The sequence below is a fragment of the Dermacentor variabilis genome, chromosome 9 (assembly GCF_050947875.1).
Source record: "Dermacentor variabilis isolate Ectoservices chromosome 9, ASM5094787v1, whole genome shotgun sequence".
NCBI classification, from domain to species: Eukaryota; Metazoa; Arthropoda; class Arachnida; order Ixodida; family Ixodidae; genus Dermacentor; species Dermacentor variabilis.
Window position 1 is genome coordinate 144519991 of NC_134576.1, and position 16445 is coordinate 144536435.

The 16445-nt window shown below is 43.7% G+C and overlaps 1 protein-coding gene across 4 annotated transcripts in view; it reads right to left on the reverse strand.

The window, feature by feature from the left end:
- Nucleotides 1-16445, reverse strand: part of LOC142557728 (ectonucleotide pyrophosphatase/phosphodiesterase family member 3-like) — a 107893-nt gene that overhangs the window by 54864 nt on the left and 36584 nt on the right. For 3 of the 4 annotated variants that reach the window (XM_075669774.1, XM_075669773.1, XM_075669775.1), the window contains one exon: nt 1184-1308. The exons of the other annotated variant lie outside the window; for it this stretch is intronic. In XM_075669774.1, the coding sequence (XP_075525889.1) occupies nt 1184-1213 (30 nt within the window). In that variant the 5' untranslated portion in view covers nt 1214-1308. The remainder of the gene's footprint in view (nt 1-1183; nt 1309-16445) is intronic. 4 annotated transcript variants of the gene reach the window in all.

Genomic DNA, 16445 nt, shown 5'->3' on the forward strand with positions numbered 1-16445 from the left:
CTTTGAGTTGGCCACGAGCGCAGCGTTCGCCTCGTCCTCCCACGTTGCGCCATTACGAATGGCGGATGGCCGAACGTCGGCCAACGAGGAAGCGCTTTTACGAGATGAAAGTTTTGCTTATACCAGTCCTGATCTTGAACACCTATGTGCATGCAGGTAGCGAACAAGTTAAAGCCATGCAATAACTTTTTTAGGGTATCAGTAATTGTACTCTGAAATGGTATGATTGTTCTTGTTACCACTGTCTCAAGAATTATCACTGTCGTCTACGCAACCACCGCCATCATTATTACCTCGGCAGTCATAGTCATGTCACGTGAGCTTGTGGCAGACGGTTAGTGAGCGAGTGAGCAGATCCCGCACAGGGCAAAAATAATTGTAGGGTGGAGGATCTGCGCATTTCTTGGCCCACAACCACAGCCTTTGTATACGGGTGGCGCAAAGTAAAATGCGTGTAACGTGTATTTCTCGCTCGTCCTAACAGTTTTATCACCCTCTTCCACAAATCGTCGGTAGTCCTCTTACTCACCTTTTACTTTTGCATACTAATCTCCCCCTTGCTGGCCTTTTAATACCAAGGCTTCCTGAATCGCTATGCTCGACTAGTATTTTAAAGAGTTATAAAGGCGTCAAGTTACGCTGAATTATATGCAATCACTTAAGAGGCTTGAATACAGCCACGGCAAGCATGCTCCACATTGTCCAACTTCGTCCTGAATTTCCAAACGCCGAGGCATCGAAAAGCTATATTCACTCCTTTTGGAGCTAAAAATTGGCTCTCTTTGTTCAAGAAATGCGTAGTTTAATCGTTATTACGCATACAATGAGGTTTTCTTATACATAAAAACGATCCCAAAGATGATGAAGAAAGTGAGCTAACTGGCAACTGCCACTAGGAGGGGCACAACGCTGCGGGCTCTAAAAGGCCGAAGGTGTACGTAGAATAAGTACACAGAGTGAAGGAGATTGATTCAGACGGCGTAGCGATCTAAAGAAGTGAGAGAGAATAAAAAGCCAAATAATATATGCGCAGTCATGGCGTTACACAGAGAGGAGGCAAGAAGGAGAAATGCGGGCGTCGTGGAATAAAATGGCCCACTATTACCCACCGCGGGCGCCAGGCAGCCCAGTTCGGCACACTGCTGCTTAAAAAGCATCGCGAAAAGGCGGCCGCTCTCCTCACCCACATGGGCGGCCGCTGGTCCTCCTCCATGTCGAAGCGGAACTCCCCCGTCGCGAAGCCGGCCGAGTTCGGGCGGATGTATCCGCGCTCGTGGCTCGCGCCCGTCTCGCTCCTCCTCCTGCCGACTGCGCGAGAACGTGCGTGCGTGCACAGGTGTCCCAAACACAAGCTCGGCGCATCGACATCAGATAACATTGCGGGATAAACCCCTCGTCGAGGTGGTACAGCCACATCCGCCGCGCGCAGCTCGGCACGCAGCTGTTGTGCCGCTATGCCGCCGTCACAATAAGCACGAGGTCTCGGTGCCGGCCGCCCGTGCGACTGCGCCCCGTTGGCAGTGGAGCGCAAGCGCGCTCGTTACTCGGATGCGTGTTCATCTGTTTATTTTATTTTGTATTTTCTTGCGAAGCATTTAGGCGTTCGCTAAATGGAACCACACGAAATCAGTGAATCAATCTACAATGTTAAGTTAACCTTCTGATGCATCGCCACATCTTGATTGTGCCAGAAGATGACACAGTTGCAACGGAAAGAGTAGCACATTTTTTCCGCAGTTCAAATCACCCGCGACGAAGGAGGAGGTTCTTTACGTATACGCAACTCGTGCCGCACAGGCAATGCAAGATTCAACGTCTCCAGACAAAGCACTGCAACCGGAGGAGGCACACCGAGCAGTGCAGACACAAGAGGCGATAGCTCAAGATCGCGCGGTAGAGGAGACAACACAAGACCAAGCAAATACAACATTACACACAAAATGCATAAAAAATGAATAAAAAAAAACGACTACCATTCCACTCTGTGAAGATGGAATAGCAGCGAAAACACTTTACTTTTCGTTTGAGAGCTTTGACTGTCGTCAGATTTCGCTGCCATTCCATCTTCACAGAGTGGAATGTTTGTGATTTCTTTCACGTGTCTGATGATCGGAGTTGGTGTGTTTGAATGGATGGTTTATTAAAGACAGTGGTTGATGTTCGATTGAGACTTTTTAATTTTTCAGAGTAGTCACGATTGCTTTATGATCACTGTAACATACACTCAGTGGTTCTGCCACCCTAGAGACGTTCTTGGCTAGAATAAAATCAATGCATGTCCGGTGATGCGTGGTAAGTATCATGGTGTCCGCACCTTTGAAGTCGTTCACTCGGTCCATCCGGTACCTCTGTCACCGTATTGCGATGCGACTCTGGCGTCGTTGGTCGTTCGGAGGTGCCGGGGCTCGCGATTGTCGTTTTCGTTGAGCATCGCGGGAACGTTCTTCGTCGGTGGTCGTTTCGCGCCGGAGCCGTTTACATTTTTGTTGCTGTTCCCTCAGGCGCTCCTCGTGCGCATGTTGTTCCTCAGTTGTACGAACTATACGTGCCTGCCTCCTCGATAACGCAGCTGTTCGACGACAGAAGAGAATGCTATGCTGGAATGATGAGTGGCAACGGAGCCAGCTGTGGAAGACAACGACGCGCGCGCCATTGCTGATGATGGGCATTTTTTTTTGTACAACGGAGCCAGCTGTGGAAGAAGACGACGGCGAACGCGCGAGCAGTGGCACTAGCGCGTTTGCGCAATTGGCGCCGAGAATTTTAAATTCCTTTCCACAGGGGTATGTGCCATTGAGCTTGGGCCCTTTCTGCACTATCACCATGATCGGCCCACATGGTGATTTCTTCTGTTGCCGGAGGCCGAAAAAACTACGGAAGGTTAGTCACATGCAACTTCCACTGTAAAAACACTCAGATGGGTTTCATTTCACGCCATTCCTGCCCTCCTTACTGGCGCGCAAAAAAGGGGGCGTCGCAACTTGCACGCGAAAAAAAAAACACGGCAAAAAACAAACAGAAACCTCACGCGCAAAAGAAAAGACTAGGAGAACCGCAAAACAAAGCATTCCTAAAGCATGCTCCCCACGTGAAGCACGAAAAAGCGAAAATGAGGTGAAAGAATGGCGAAACAAAATATTTATAATATAGACTGCTTGCGAAGTTTGACTTGCATGTGGTAACACTCGGTGTAACCAACCCAGCTTCGCTTTTCGACCATCTTCAAGGACTGGATGAGTATATATATATATATATATATATATATATATATATATATATATATATATATATATATATATATATATATATATATATATATATATATATATATATATAACATTAAGACCCTGCAGCACCGTAGCTATGAAGTGCGATGCGAAGCTGTTTTAGTGAAAACTGTTCTTCATTATTATAAAGTGCGTGGGAGAAGTCGTACAGCAGTAACGTAGTGATTGATGTACACTAACTTTGTGATTGTTCTGTCAGGCGTTCTAAACGCTGATAGGGAATCGCAAAACACAGTTTGGACTGCAGCGACCGATAATCTATCTAGGACAAACTATGTGTTCTTACTCATGCCCTCGCTACGACCTTGGGCCAACTATTTATTAATTCTGAGAACAGCAAAGTATGTCCACCACTTTAATTTTAATTCACGTAGCACCAATGCAATTTGAACTAGTGTGCTTCAACAAACTCCTCGCAAAGATGTTGATTTAAATACTCATCTGTGCGATATATGGTGCCAACTAGTGTCACGCCGTACCCTTTGACTTGTTTCTATTATTATTATTATTTGTTTTGAACACATATACACATATACACAGTTAACAAGAAAGGGAAACCGAGGAGCAGGCTGGCAACTGCCACCGGAAGGGGCAGAACGCCTGCCTACTCTTCTGAAGGGAGGTGACAGCAACACAGAAATGGAAGATGGGAAGGAGCGGAGAAAAGAGGAAAGTAAAAGCAACAGGAGAAATCTAAAAACTAAAGTAGAACACATTACACTACGCACGTTTTTATGCCGAGTTTCGACTCTGCAGCCGGAATTAAAGTGACGCCGCGTCGAGCAGCCTCCACAATTATCAATCACATCCATGGCTAGTTCGCTATGCGGCTAATTGTGCGCTCCACGATGAGACGCCAAGTACAGCTGCACGAAGTCACGGTTTCACCGGTAGTCGGTTCACAACATACACTACAAGGTGTTTGAACCCGCCACCTCGCATCTTCGAAAAAAGAAACGTTAGAACAGAGTACAGATCACACACAGTACGACCGGTCCACTGAAGGTCACGCTACTACAGAATGTTGAATGTTCACGCTACAAACGTGAACATAAGTTAGTTAAGTCTAGAAAGTTTAGTAGGGCGCGATGGGCCTGATCTCGTTTAGATGCACAACCACTGGGGTATAAACATTCCTCGAGTGTCGCACACCGCAGGTCAAGGAGATGATAATTTCTCACTAGCGACATGCGCTGCGCACTGAAAGCGGGACACTCAAATATATATATAGAGAGAGAGAAGGGAAGAAGGAAAGGCAGGGAGGTTAACCAGACTGAGTCCAGGTTGCTACCCTACACGTGGGGAGGGGAATGGGGAGTGAAAGAGGGAGAGAGAGAACTTAGATGTAGGATGTCTATAGTCCGGCACTCAAATATAAGGTGCTGAAGTGTCTCGCAGCAGCCACAAGACGTACACAATGGACTTGCCACACGCCCTTGTCTGTATAACGTTCGTGCACGTTCACGCAACCAACCCTCAGCTTGAGCAGTTGTGCTCTAACGCGACGAGGCAAGCCTCGACCGTGAACACGGGGCAGGAACGTTCCATTTGCGACGCGCTGATCTGGATGCTGCTTGAGTAGGTGGCGGCGAATCATCAAACGAGCATCATCAAGCTTGCACAAAATTTCAGGACAGTCACAGTTGTTATGAGCGCAACTTGAAGCGAGCCGATCAGCCTCTTCATTTCCGGCGATTTCTACGTGTGAAGGTATCCATTGAGCAACGAGAGATGCTCCACGTGATGTAATTTTGCTCGTCGAGTCAGTAATGTTGCGCACAAGTGGACAATCAAGCTCACTGCGTTGTAACCTGCCAAGCGCAGCACGAGAGTCCATAAAGATGACAACCTTCGATGTAGTTAACTCCTCTTGCACGTATTTCAGTGCAACATTAATCGCTGCTAGCTCCGCAGTTGTTGACGAAGTTGGATGAGGTATTTGAAAGATACGTCGTACTTGAGTTGAAGGGCAGAAAAAAGCTGCAGAGGCGCCTTGACCGTCGTTGCGTACATATGCATCTGTGAAAACTTGAAGATAATCTGGAAACATTTCGAACATGTGAGACTGAGCCAATTGGAATATTGCCGAAACAGCCATATCAGACTTTTTGTGCATGTCAGGAACTGTGAGGTAAATGGGGAATACGTGTTTCGTGATACCTTTTGGAGGCGGAGACGTATCTGAAGCAGCATGTTCAGAAATGGTAGTGGTATTCATAAATAATGCCGCCATTTTTTCCCATGCGAGATAACGGGCGGTGAATGAGACGATCAAGGGGCGACTGACCATTCGATGCGCGGTGCAGACGCTCAATATGATACAGAGCTCTCTGATCTGCTTGCAGCCTCAGGGGTAACTGATGCGCTTCAGTGAGTAATGCAATAGATTGCGCCTCACGAGGTAATCCAAGCATTAGTCGAAGGGTAACCGATGATCTCGCTCCAGTTGGGCTATCAAACTAGGTGGTATGTTCAAAATTGGTAATGCGTACGGCATGCCTGAGAGTACAGATGACTGGTACACCTGAAGAGCCGTTGTTTGGTCGCAGCCAGCACGTCGAGCAGTCAAGGCGGCCACATACTTAAGGAGGGAGTGCGATTTGCGTCGTACAGAGTTAATGGCAGGACGCCAAGTGATGCGATCATCCACAATTAACCCCAAATAACGGTGTTGTCGCACCCAGTTTATAGGCGTTTCGTCAAGATACAGTCGGCTCATTGTTCGGCGAGCGCGTTGTTTAGGGTGATATGCTATTGCAGCCGACTTAGCAGGTGATATGAACAGGCCAACTTCACCCAAGTACTCCGAAGTAGCGTTGAGAGCTATTTGCAAGCTTGCACGAAGCCGCGGACCAAGGTGCGAAGGGCCGCTTATCCACAGAGCAATGTCATCTGTGTAGACAGCTACGCTCACAGGGAAGTCAGTGTCCCGAGGCAAACGACTTGGAAGCGCGGCGAGTACGGTGTTAAACAAAAGCGGCGATAATACACTGCCCTGTGGCACACCGCACTTCAAATTTCGGCATTCACTAGTTATTCCTCCGACAAACGCTTTCATCCGGCGCTCCGATAGAAAATTATGCACAAATTGGAGCAGACGACCCGAAATTCCCGCGATTGCAAGAGCGAAAATAATCGCCTTATGTGGAACTGAATCATTGGAATGGAAAACACGCATGTGAAAAACACGTATGTTGGATCAAAATGCCGAACCTATAACCTATAATTTCATCAGTAATTTCATCAGTAACTAATTTTATTCAAATGATCGTCCAACTGAAAAAAAAGATATATACGAACAAACTGAATTTTGTCCAGATTGGTATCCTGTATTGGTAAGGTGCTTATCATTACCACCATTTTAGTGATGTAAAGATTGACCGCGACCAGAGCAGCGCGTTTCAAGAACGAAGAGGAAGTCTATGGTGCTCTGTGAATGTGGATTCGTCGCCAAGCCACGAAAGAGATTTCTTAGCTTATTTATCTATTTGTTTCCCGAAGGAGTCATGCGTGCCTGAAACAAATACCATGAAAAACAAAGTCAGTGGATTGGTCGAGAAGTAACGTTTCATTCTTAATATGCAGGTCTACAGTTCGAATCCAGATGCGCAGTCTTTTTTTCTTCGCTTTCTATTTTTTTTATCCTCTCGGAAAACACTTCATGATTACTTCGTCGGATGTAGGATAGTGATAGAATGAAAGATATAGCTGCAAAAAATAAAAACTTAGTATGCATTTTAGCAAAACACACACTGAGGCAAAGGGTGCAATTCCGAAAAATACCTCTTTCAAATTGGTGTATTATTTCGCCCAAGCATGCTTTGTCGTGGATGTGAAGGGCTAAGTTACAGACATCATAAAACACCCTCAAAGGTGCAACTTTCCATCGGTCACGCTAATTCCTTTTTTTTTTTCTTCTCTCCTTTAGGTGCAACATGCTGCATGAAAATTGGACTCCCACTCTGAATGTGTTTGGATGCGTTTCAGCGCGTTCACTATGCGTGTGCTTGAATGAGAGAATCACAGAACTGAACTCGCCACGGTGTCTCATTGGCTAAGACAACAATGTGCCGAGGAGGAGGCTGCGCGTTTTTTTTTTCCAGCAGTGGTGACTGCATTCTGACGGGGGTCTGAAGTGCAAAGACGCTTGCGTGCAGACCTTGTCGGATATTAAAACAACATAAGGTAGCTAAAATTAAACCCAAGCCAATAACTTATATGATTTTTCCAGAACATGTGTAACCAAAGCAATAATTTCTCGCTTACGCGCAAACATGGCGGAATCGACAACTGTTCATCCGCATATATTATACAGAGCTGCCCGCTATACCTTACAAAATCGCGTCATTTCCTTTTTTTCTTTTTGTACAGAGTTGTTAATAAAACGCTTGATGTATTTTTCTACTTCTTTTTCCTTGTTTCTTTTTGTCTATTTTACATTTATTTATTTACAACATGTTTTTTTCTTCTCTGGACAGTCCGGAGGCATAAGCTAAATATTTGTTCCCGCCAGTCAGTCGAATTTGACTTCTTCAGTTTCAATACAACAGATTTCATTCATATTGATTGAGCGGTTTCACAATGAAACAATCCGTTCGCTTCACATGTATTTTAATAGGGAAATCTGAATTAGCCCACCTAAGGCTTGCCCTTCAGCGGCGGCGGTAGCTCGGGGCCAATTCCGGGTTTGTTTTCCATTGAAATACATATGAAATGCAGAAACGCTTTCACTAGACAAGCGCTGAACCAATACGAATCAAGTTTGCCGCATTTAACATAAAAGGCTGAATCCTACCGACTGTAGGAAGCAGCATTTTGATTTATAAAGTGCCTCGTAGGGTGGGGGGTACTTCACAAAGATTTCTGAAATTTGGTAAGTTAAAGAAAGCTTGAAGTAGCAAGCTTAGAAATCTAACTTCTTTTAAAAACAGATGTCGCGCACTTCCGTGAACAGCGTCTGTTAGAGCGTCTGAAGTGGATAAGTGCGATACACGAATGTACAGCTTATGTAAAACTTTTACAATATGCTTGCGAAAGCTTTCCAAAAGCCCTACTCACAAACTACCGGCACACTTATGAGAGCGGTGTAAAATACACCAATTTCGTCCGCTTTAGATGCCTCAACATGTGCAGTTTCCAGAATCGTAATATCGCTTTACATTGCCAAGTTACGTGGTTGTAAACTTGATTCTCTCTTTTTCCTTTCCGGTTTTCAATATTTTTTTAAACTTATGGCTGAAATATAAAATCTACCCCCACGGTATTCGTTCCCATGTACTTATACAAGAACACCCGAAGTAAAGCCCTGTTCTTAAGCAACACACACACGCACACACATATAAAATAGATCTCCTTTTTTCCGTTCTCTTTCTGTATGTCTGTTCCGCTTCAAGGTCTGTCTTCCGCTCTTAAGCTCTATAAATTCGTATCAAGTCAACAAAGCATGTTACAAGGCTCGTTGAAATGCAAAAGTCCGCAACGGATACGTACATTTGACTCGACGATATCGCACGACACTGCGCAGTGCTAACAGCGAACAAGACAACGAAGTTTTGAAACAAGTGCGCATACGCTGAACCTTCTTTTTTTTCTGCGCATTTACTGCGCGGTGCTTCCCTAGGAAACACCTGCGATACCTCGCTGCATTAAGCGAACCACGTTTCCGATGCTACATGTCTAAACATTTCATTTTTCGTTTTCACCAGCAGAGCTACGAGGCAGACGTAAACATTTATACAGGCAGTCACACGTGTATACATAATGTTTCGTCTGAGGATTCCATCTGTGGCACCACGTACCGTACACGCCTTATAGTCACGGAGGCCTTACGAGGCTGTTTACTGTGTACATAACTACGGAAAGAACGCCGGTGATCATTACAAAGATGCTACCATGCTGCGTCGCCAAGAATGTATTCCGTCTTGACACTTGCAGCACTCTTAAAGTGCAGCATGCTCTCTACCCCTGCCTCATTGTAGGAGGACACTTTGGTGGGCTAGTTGATGATGCATTTCTGTTAACTTGATGACAGCGCATATTAACATAAACCGCACAAGACGGACAGGACGAGCGGTAGCTATGCAGTGACTTTGCTGTCTGCTTCGCATACAATACGTACATCGGCGCACTTTGCCTTCTGCTGCATGTGCAGAAAGAAGATGGAGAAAAATAAATTGCGAAGCAGACATTAAACTCATTTGATAATTTGTACTCGTTCTGTCTACGTTTTCCTCTGTGATCTACGTTTACTTGCGCAGTCAATAATTCCCTGTAATTTCTCTTCTATCGCACGCAATGCCCACAACGACGTTAGTCAAAAACTTAAAGGTGAGGAAAATTTCGCTCAGCGTCTACTCCAACTTTTCTAGATATATAAAAAAAAATTCCGGCAACCCACTCCTGTGAAGGTGGTTGGTCAGCGAAGCTGTAGAGATTTTGCGCCTAGTGTATGGCAACTTGTCAAACACTGATCCCACCATGTGCACCCATTACGCACACTGCTCTGCAAACTGATATATGATACAAACAAACGCTTCAGTGCGGTTTACAAGACCTTTATTTTATTTATGGCTTAGAAATTACGGCTATAACTGCTTTGTGGTCGCTATGATGCACACAGATGTGTTCAGTTTTCATTTTAGAAATGTCTTTTGGCCAAAGGTCAACCGATGCACGAGCCGTGCCCGGCGGTCGCGGTTGAATCGGATCGTTGAAGCAACCGAGGCCGCCGTCTGCCACGAAGTGCGTGAGCCGCTGCTTTGTTCCCGGTTGCGACACGTCTGCGCTATTCTCTCCGACCACCGGCGAGGGATTGGCGGCAACGTCGATCAACGCGGAAGTGCGCGCACCTCGTCGTCAGTCACGTGGTGCGACGGCTGTCCTTATTTGTGCGCTTCGTATTGAAACGCAGGCTGTGCCGCATGTTCGCTTCACGCCTTGTGGGGGCACGAGCCGTCGCTTCCGGACCTGCATGCGCTGCCGCCGGGATCGGCCCACCTGTGTTTTCGGTCCGCCTGTCGACGTAATGAACGCGAAAAAAATCCCAGGATCCTAGCCATAGACAACTTCGCTGTAATAGGTGCGACAAGAACGAATGCTCTCATCAAGCAACCACTGGATCAGTCTGAATGAAATATATGCTGCATATAAAGGAAAAGCTAAACTTTTCGTGGTATCTATGAGCATTATATTACTCAAACGCTACACTTGTCTATTGCAACACTGCATCCATAAAATACATCTTTTATGGCGTGTAAAGAGAAGCATCTTGTCTCTCTAGACTATATAGAAAATTGCCTTCTTTTTAATAGTCTTTGCACGAATTAGCAATCAACGCAATGTATATATACTGAGAATCTGTCCGCTTTTGACGTGTTATCGTTAGGCACTAATTACAGATTGTAATAGCTCACACAAATATACAAACATGCAAGTATTACAACTGACACAAATATTACAGATTGTGATATTTGGATATTGTGGTATCTGTCTTTCTTAAGCAGCTATGTAGTTAGAAACGTCATGCTTGAATGTTTCTTCTTTTCAAGAAATTGCACTGAGTACCAGGCTTTCTTTATTTTTATTCACTGAAATTTATATTTAGAAATCGTATGAGGCATGTAAATGTATGTGGTGCGATCAGGAGGATTACTTGCGGAGGCGTACATTACTTGTACATCGCAATGTCGGAGTCGTTAATTAAGAATAATCTCCAATTAGCTTTTAATTATTTACTTTAGTACAACTGTTTCAATTACAAGATTGAAACCGAGAAATACTGAAGTCAGGCCTGCTCAACACAAATCCTAAAACCATATAGCACTGCTTTCGAGATATCCGTCCCAGAACGTCTGCTAACGTATGCAGATGATCGTTCCCGTCAAGATCGACCCGAACGGCTTGACGCACAATTTTGTGAAACTGCTAACGTCAGTGCATTTCTATACGCAGCAGAACTTGGAACAAAAATTAAATTATGAGGTTTCACGTGCCAAAGCCACTTTCTGATTATGAGGCACGCCGTAGTGGGGGACTCCAGAAATTTCGACCACCTGGGGTTCTTTAACGTGCGCCTAAATCTAAGTACACGGGTGCTTTCGCATTTCGCCCCCATCGAAAATGCGGCCGCCGTGGGCCGGGATTCGATCCCGCGACCTCAAAACTTGGAGCCAATAATAATAATAATAATAATAATAATAATAATTATTATTATTATTATTATTATTATTATTATTATTATTATTATTATTATTATTATTATTATTATTATTATTATTATTATTATTATTATTATTATTATTATTATTATTATTATTATTTTAATGCACCACAAGAAAAAATACATAGTAAGCGGGCCTGTCGAAGACTAAATGGCTTGTGTGACTATGCCCGGCAGTGCCGGCAAAAGCGATGAGGTCATTGTATGTACATACATGCGTAACCTTAGTGCCGACAAAACATTGTGCAAACAAAGCGAAAATTAAATACATGTTAATACAATGTAGCGTGAACATATTTTCACGCTTATATAGATGAAAAACAAAAAAATTTAATACATGGTAGTCCAACATAGTGAAGATTGTTTTGATGCTTAAATAGAACAAAAAACAAAAATTAAGAACAAGTAATGGCAACGTAATGAAAATTTTTGTGAGCTCATAAAGATATACAGGTTAACACAACCAAAGTACTTCAAGCAAACACATACCCATAAAAAACTCATATGGAAGATGACATCTTCTTTAAAACCTTTTTTGTCTGAACCGAGAAAAATTCGTCAGGTAGATCATTGAAGATTTTGGGCACATAGACGCATCGCCGTGCCTCGCCATACCTAGTTGATGAACGAGGAACATTGAAACGAATGTTGCCCCTCAAAAGTCGAGGAGCTACATATTTTTCTCTGAATTGGTCGTTCCAAAAATGATGAAGAACAACAGTTTGCTTAAATAACGATTGAAATGAAGGAAAACAACGCGGAAAATGAATTGTCACCCGACATCTGGCCACAGCCATAGGCAGCACTTTTCAATATATTTTTTTTTTGTAAACTGTCAATTCTCGTTTGCCACACAGATATGCCAGATGATGTTGGCATATCTAATCTATAATAATAATAATAATAATAATAATAATAATAATAATAATAATAATAATAATAATAATAATAATAATAATAATAATAATAATAATAATAATAATAATAATAATAATAATGTTTATTGCCACACAATATACAAAACAACACAAGCAGGCCGGTCTAAGCCTGTTGGCTTGTAGGACCGTGCCAATGAAAATGACAGACAAGGCAAAAAGATGTACAAGAATTGATGAGATGCATGAAAAAATAATGAAAGGCAAAACATTAAGAAGAACAAGATAACATTTAGTTATCTACATATAACAAAATTGAAGAGGTAAATATTGCGATGCAAAAAAAAAAACAATGTACAAGCGGGTAATTTTACTCTAGCTGCTTTAAGATGTGTTTGAGCGTTCTTTTTGATGTCGCGTTAAATATCTCTTCTGGTAATTTGTTAAATATGTCAGGCACATAAGCACAGCGTCTGGCCGTGCCATACCTTGTGGCTGAATGCGGAACTACGTAACGGACATGTTTTCTAAGCTCCCTTGCGGCGGCACGTTTTTGTTTGAAAGCGGAATTCCAGAAATGTTTAACTACAACTGTTTCTATAAGTAATGATTGGAAGTTTGGTAGCCCAAGTTCACGGAAGATGTTTGCAGATGTTCCTATTGGGGAATTGTACGCAACGTTTTTAAGAATGTTTTTTATAATCCGGTCAACCCTGCATCTCCAACGATCCGAACAAAAGCCAAAGACTGTAATACATACCTTAACGCACTGTAACCTAGTGCCTGTGCTATAATCTTTTTTACAGACAAGGGTGCAATACTTTTGATATTAAATAACAGCCAGGCTACTGACCTCAGTTTGTAACAAATAAGTGATAAGTGATGTTGCCACGATAAATTACTATCGAAATAGATTCCGAGATATTTCACACAATCCACGTATGGAATAGGTGCGCATTTACAATGAACACAGTCTGACTCATGCAAGTAGAGAGGCAAGTTAATAACAGTAGTCTTAAGTGGGGAGCGAAAACAAACAAGTTTTGTTTTTTAGGCATTTACAACAATTCCATTATTGGAGAACCAAAGCATTGCCTTGTGCACGTCATTTTGCAACATTTCAGTGGATGTTTTATAAGAAAGGTGTTTCGCTAATAATACAGTGTCGTCAGCATACTGGAATACTGAACATTTCGAAATTGCCAAAGGGAAGTCGTTAACAAAGATATTAAACAACAATGGCGACAAAATGGACCCTTGAGGAACTCCAGCTTTTACCGACAGCTTAGAACTAAATATGTCCTTATCATCGGTAGAGACCACCTGAAATCTGTTGCTCAAATAATTTTCGAGAACTTTGTAAAAAGGCCCACGAAATCCCCAAAAATGCAGTTTACTTAACAAGATTTGATGATTCAGGGTGTCAAACGCTTTCGCTACATCTAAAAATAGCGCACATGTGAAAAGATTCTGATCAAATGCCGAGAACAGTTCATCTGAAAATTCCTCAAGCAGTGCCACAGTACCACGCCCTAAAACAAAGCCAAACTGTCGATTGGTCAGGATAGAAAATTTGTTAAGAAAAGAAGACATAGTGTGGAAAAGAAATTTTTCTAAGACCTGAGCAATAATCGGCAATATTGAAATTGGCCGATAGTTTTCAATACTATCTTTCTTCCCTGACTTATGTAGTGGTACAATAACTGCAGTTTTCAAGCATTCTGGAATTTCGTCGCCTTCCAAAAAACCATTCAGTATATGCAGGATAATATCTGACAGCGCATTGAAATTCCTTCTGATGGTGTGTAAAGAAATTCCATCATATCCAGCGGGCTTATTAGGACGGAAACTGAAAATAATTGCCTCCAGATCACCCTTCAAAATTTTCGGAAGAAAAGCCGACGCAGATACGGAATGCCCTAACGGAATGCCCTAATAATAATAATAATAATATCATTTATTTTGACCTCAGTAAGGCGTTTGATGTCGTATGCCGCAAAATACTCCTTCATAAGTTCACACAACTTGATCTGCGCCGCTCTTGTTAACAGCGCTGATAAGAAGCTACCCATAGGCGATCGGCACTGCTACGTCAGCGCAAACGGCCAGTCGTCAGAACTTTATGCGGTTACAAGTGGAGTTCGTCAAGGGTCTGTCCTGGGCTCTCTTCTCGCTGTTAATTAACGACGTTTCGGCAGTCATTCAAAACTCTTCGATTTTGTTACATGCCGATGGCGCGAAACCTTTCAGAGCGGTAAAAAAGAAAAAGAAACGCCACTGGCTGCGCCGCTCTACAGAAGAAGAAGGACATTGCGAATTTCGCGTCACGGTGCGCCGAACACTACAGCCGGTCGCAAATGCATCAACAGCTTCACGCGGGTGGCTAACGCGAGTTCATTTCCATATAGCGTTAAAGGTGTTCTCCTGCCAAGGGCTCAGGGAACGAAGGACCTATAGGAGCGTACACTTCGATATAGCTCTCAGAGTTTCTCGCCCCACGCTCAACAGGCAACGTGCACTTCAAACGCTCGGCACAGTATGTCGAGTGGCGAGAGGCTTCAAACAACCCTTTGTAACATCATATAAGAACGCCTTCCAGTTCTTGAGTACGCCTCCGTGGTTTGGTGCGGCACTTGTAGGTCAAATTGAGAACTTCTCGAAAGTGTGCAAAAACAGTTCACGTCTATATTTAAACATCGATTCTATCAAAAGCATTGCATCTCCATAGAGCTAACACAGACACTCACGTTACCTACCGTCACCTGTAGAAACAACAAATCGGATGTTCTTTTTCTTCAGAAATTTATTCATGGCAAAATGTGCCGCTCGCAATTGATTTCTAATGGGCGCTTTTACATTCCGCAGAAAGGCACAAGGAACCAGCGCACCTTTCAGCCTTCAAATTATTGTGACCCTCTACCTAGAGTGCAGGCGACCTATAACGCCCATTGAGTGCATGGATATCTTCAGGCCTAAATTTAATATTTTCCTGAAAGGAGTTGCAGAGGAATTTCAATAACAGAACGAAAACTCTCATATCGGTTGTGTGTTCCGTCATTACGTAATCTTTTTTTCAGTTTCTCCACTATTGCTTTTATTGTCTTCGTGTGCACAATTTATGCTCTGTTAAAATCTGTATTAGAGAAATTATTATTTTTTTATGTGTGTGCGCGTGTCTATGTGTGTGTGGGCGTGCACAGTTCTTCTTGTGCATTGTTCTGCCGAATGCGCCAGCACGAAGACGATCGATGTTGTTCCTGGATGCCTTAATAAACATATTTGATTCGATTATTATTACTTTTATTACTGGCGGCTATACCCTCGCCCAACGCTGACACCTCGTTTTCTAACAGATTACAGATGTGCCGCGGGAACGTGTTGGAGCTGCACTGCAACTGGTTTGCCGATTCTTCAAGCTTCCCGCCCTCGCTGCTACTCCTGAATTTCGGGATTCTCGTAAAGCGTCGCAGGACCGGTCCATCATCTTGCTACACCAGGTCAGGTTGCTAGTAGCTGGATTCAGCGACAATCGTCTACTCACCTGGAAACTCTGACACAGAGGCACCTATATAATTTGGCCGGACGCCCACGATTCCTTGCAGTTGGCGGCGATACCTTCATCCAACGCTGACACCTCGTTTTTAACGCGACAGCGTTAAGGAGCTCGTGTCGCAGAAAAGCCGGTGTCGGTGGCGTTGGCCGAGAGCGAAAAATCCCGGAAGGCAATTCATAAATAAAAACAACTTGCAAGATGGGCTGGTAGGGAATCGAACCAGGGTCTCCGAAGTGTGAGACGGAGACGCTACCACTCATCCATGAGTTCAATGGTTCAAAGCAGGACAAAAGCGCCTCTAGCGAATGCAGTGTTGCCCTAGAAACGTGCCGTAGAAAGTTATACTGCGGTGTATATCGGTAATTATTAGCATGTAAATTACAGAAGTCGCAGTTAAACGAATAGCGAAGTACGTTTCCGCTACATTTCTTCTGCGCTTGGCGCACACGCAGAGCCATCTTGCGGCAAACACAGTAGACCCCCTCCTCGCAATGTACGGCGCTGCCCCGACA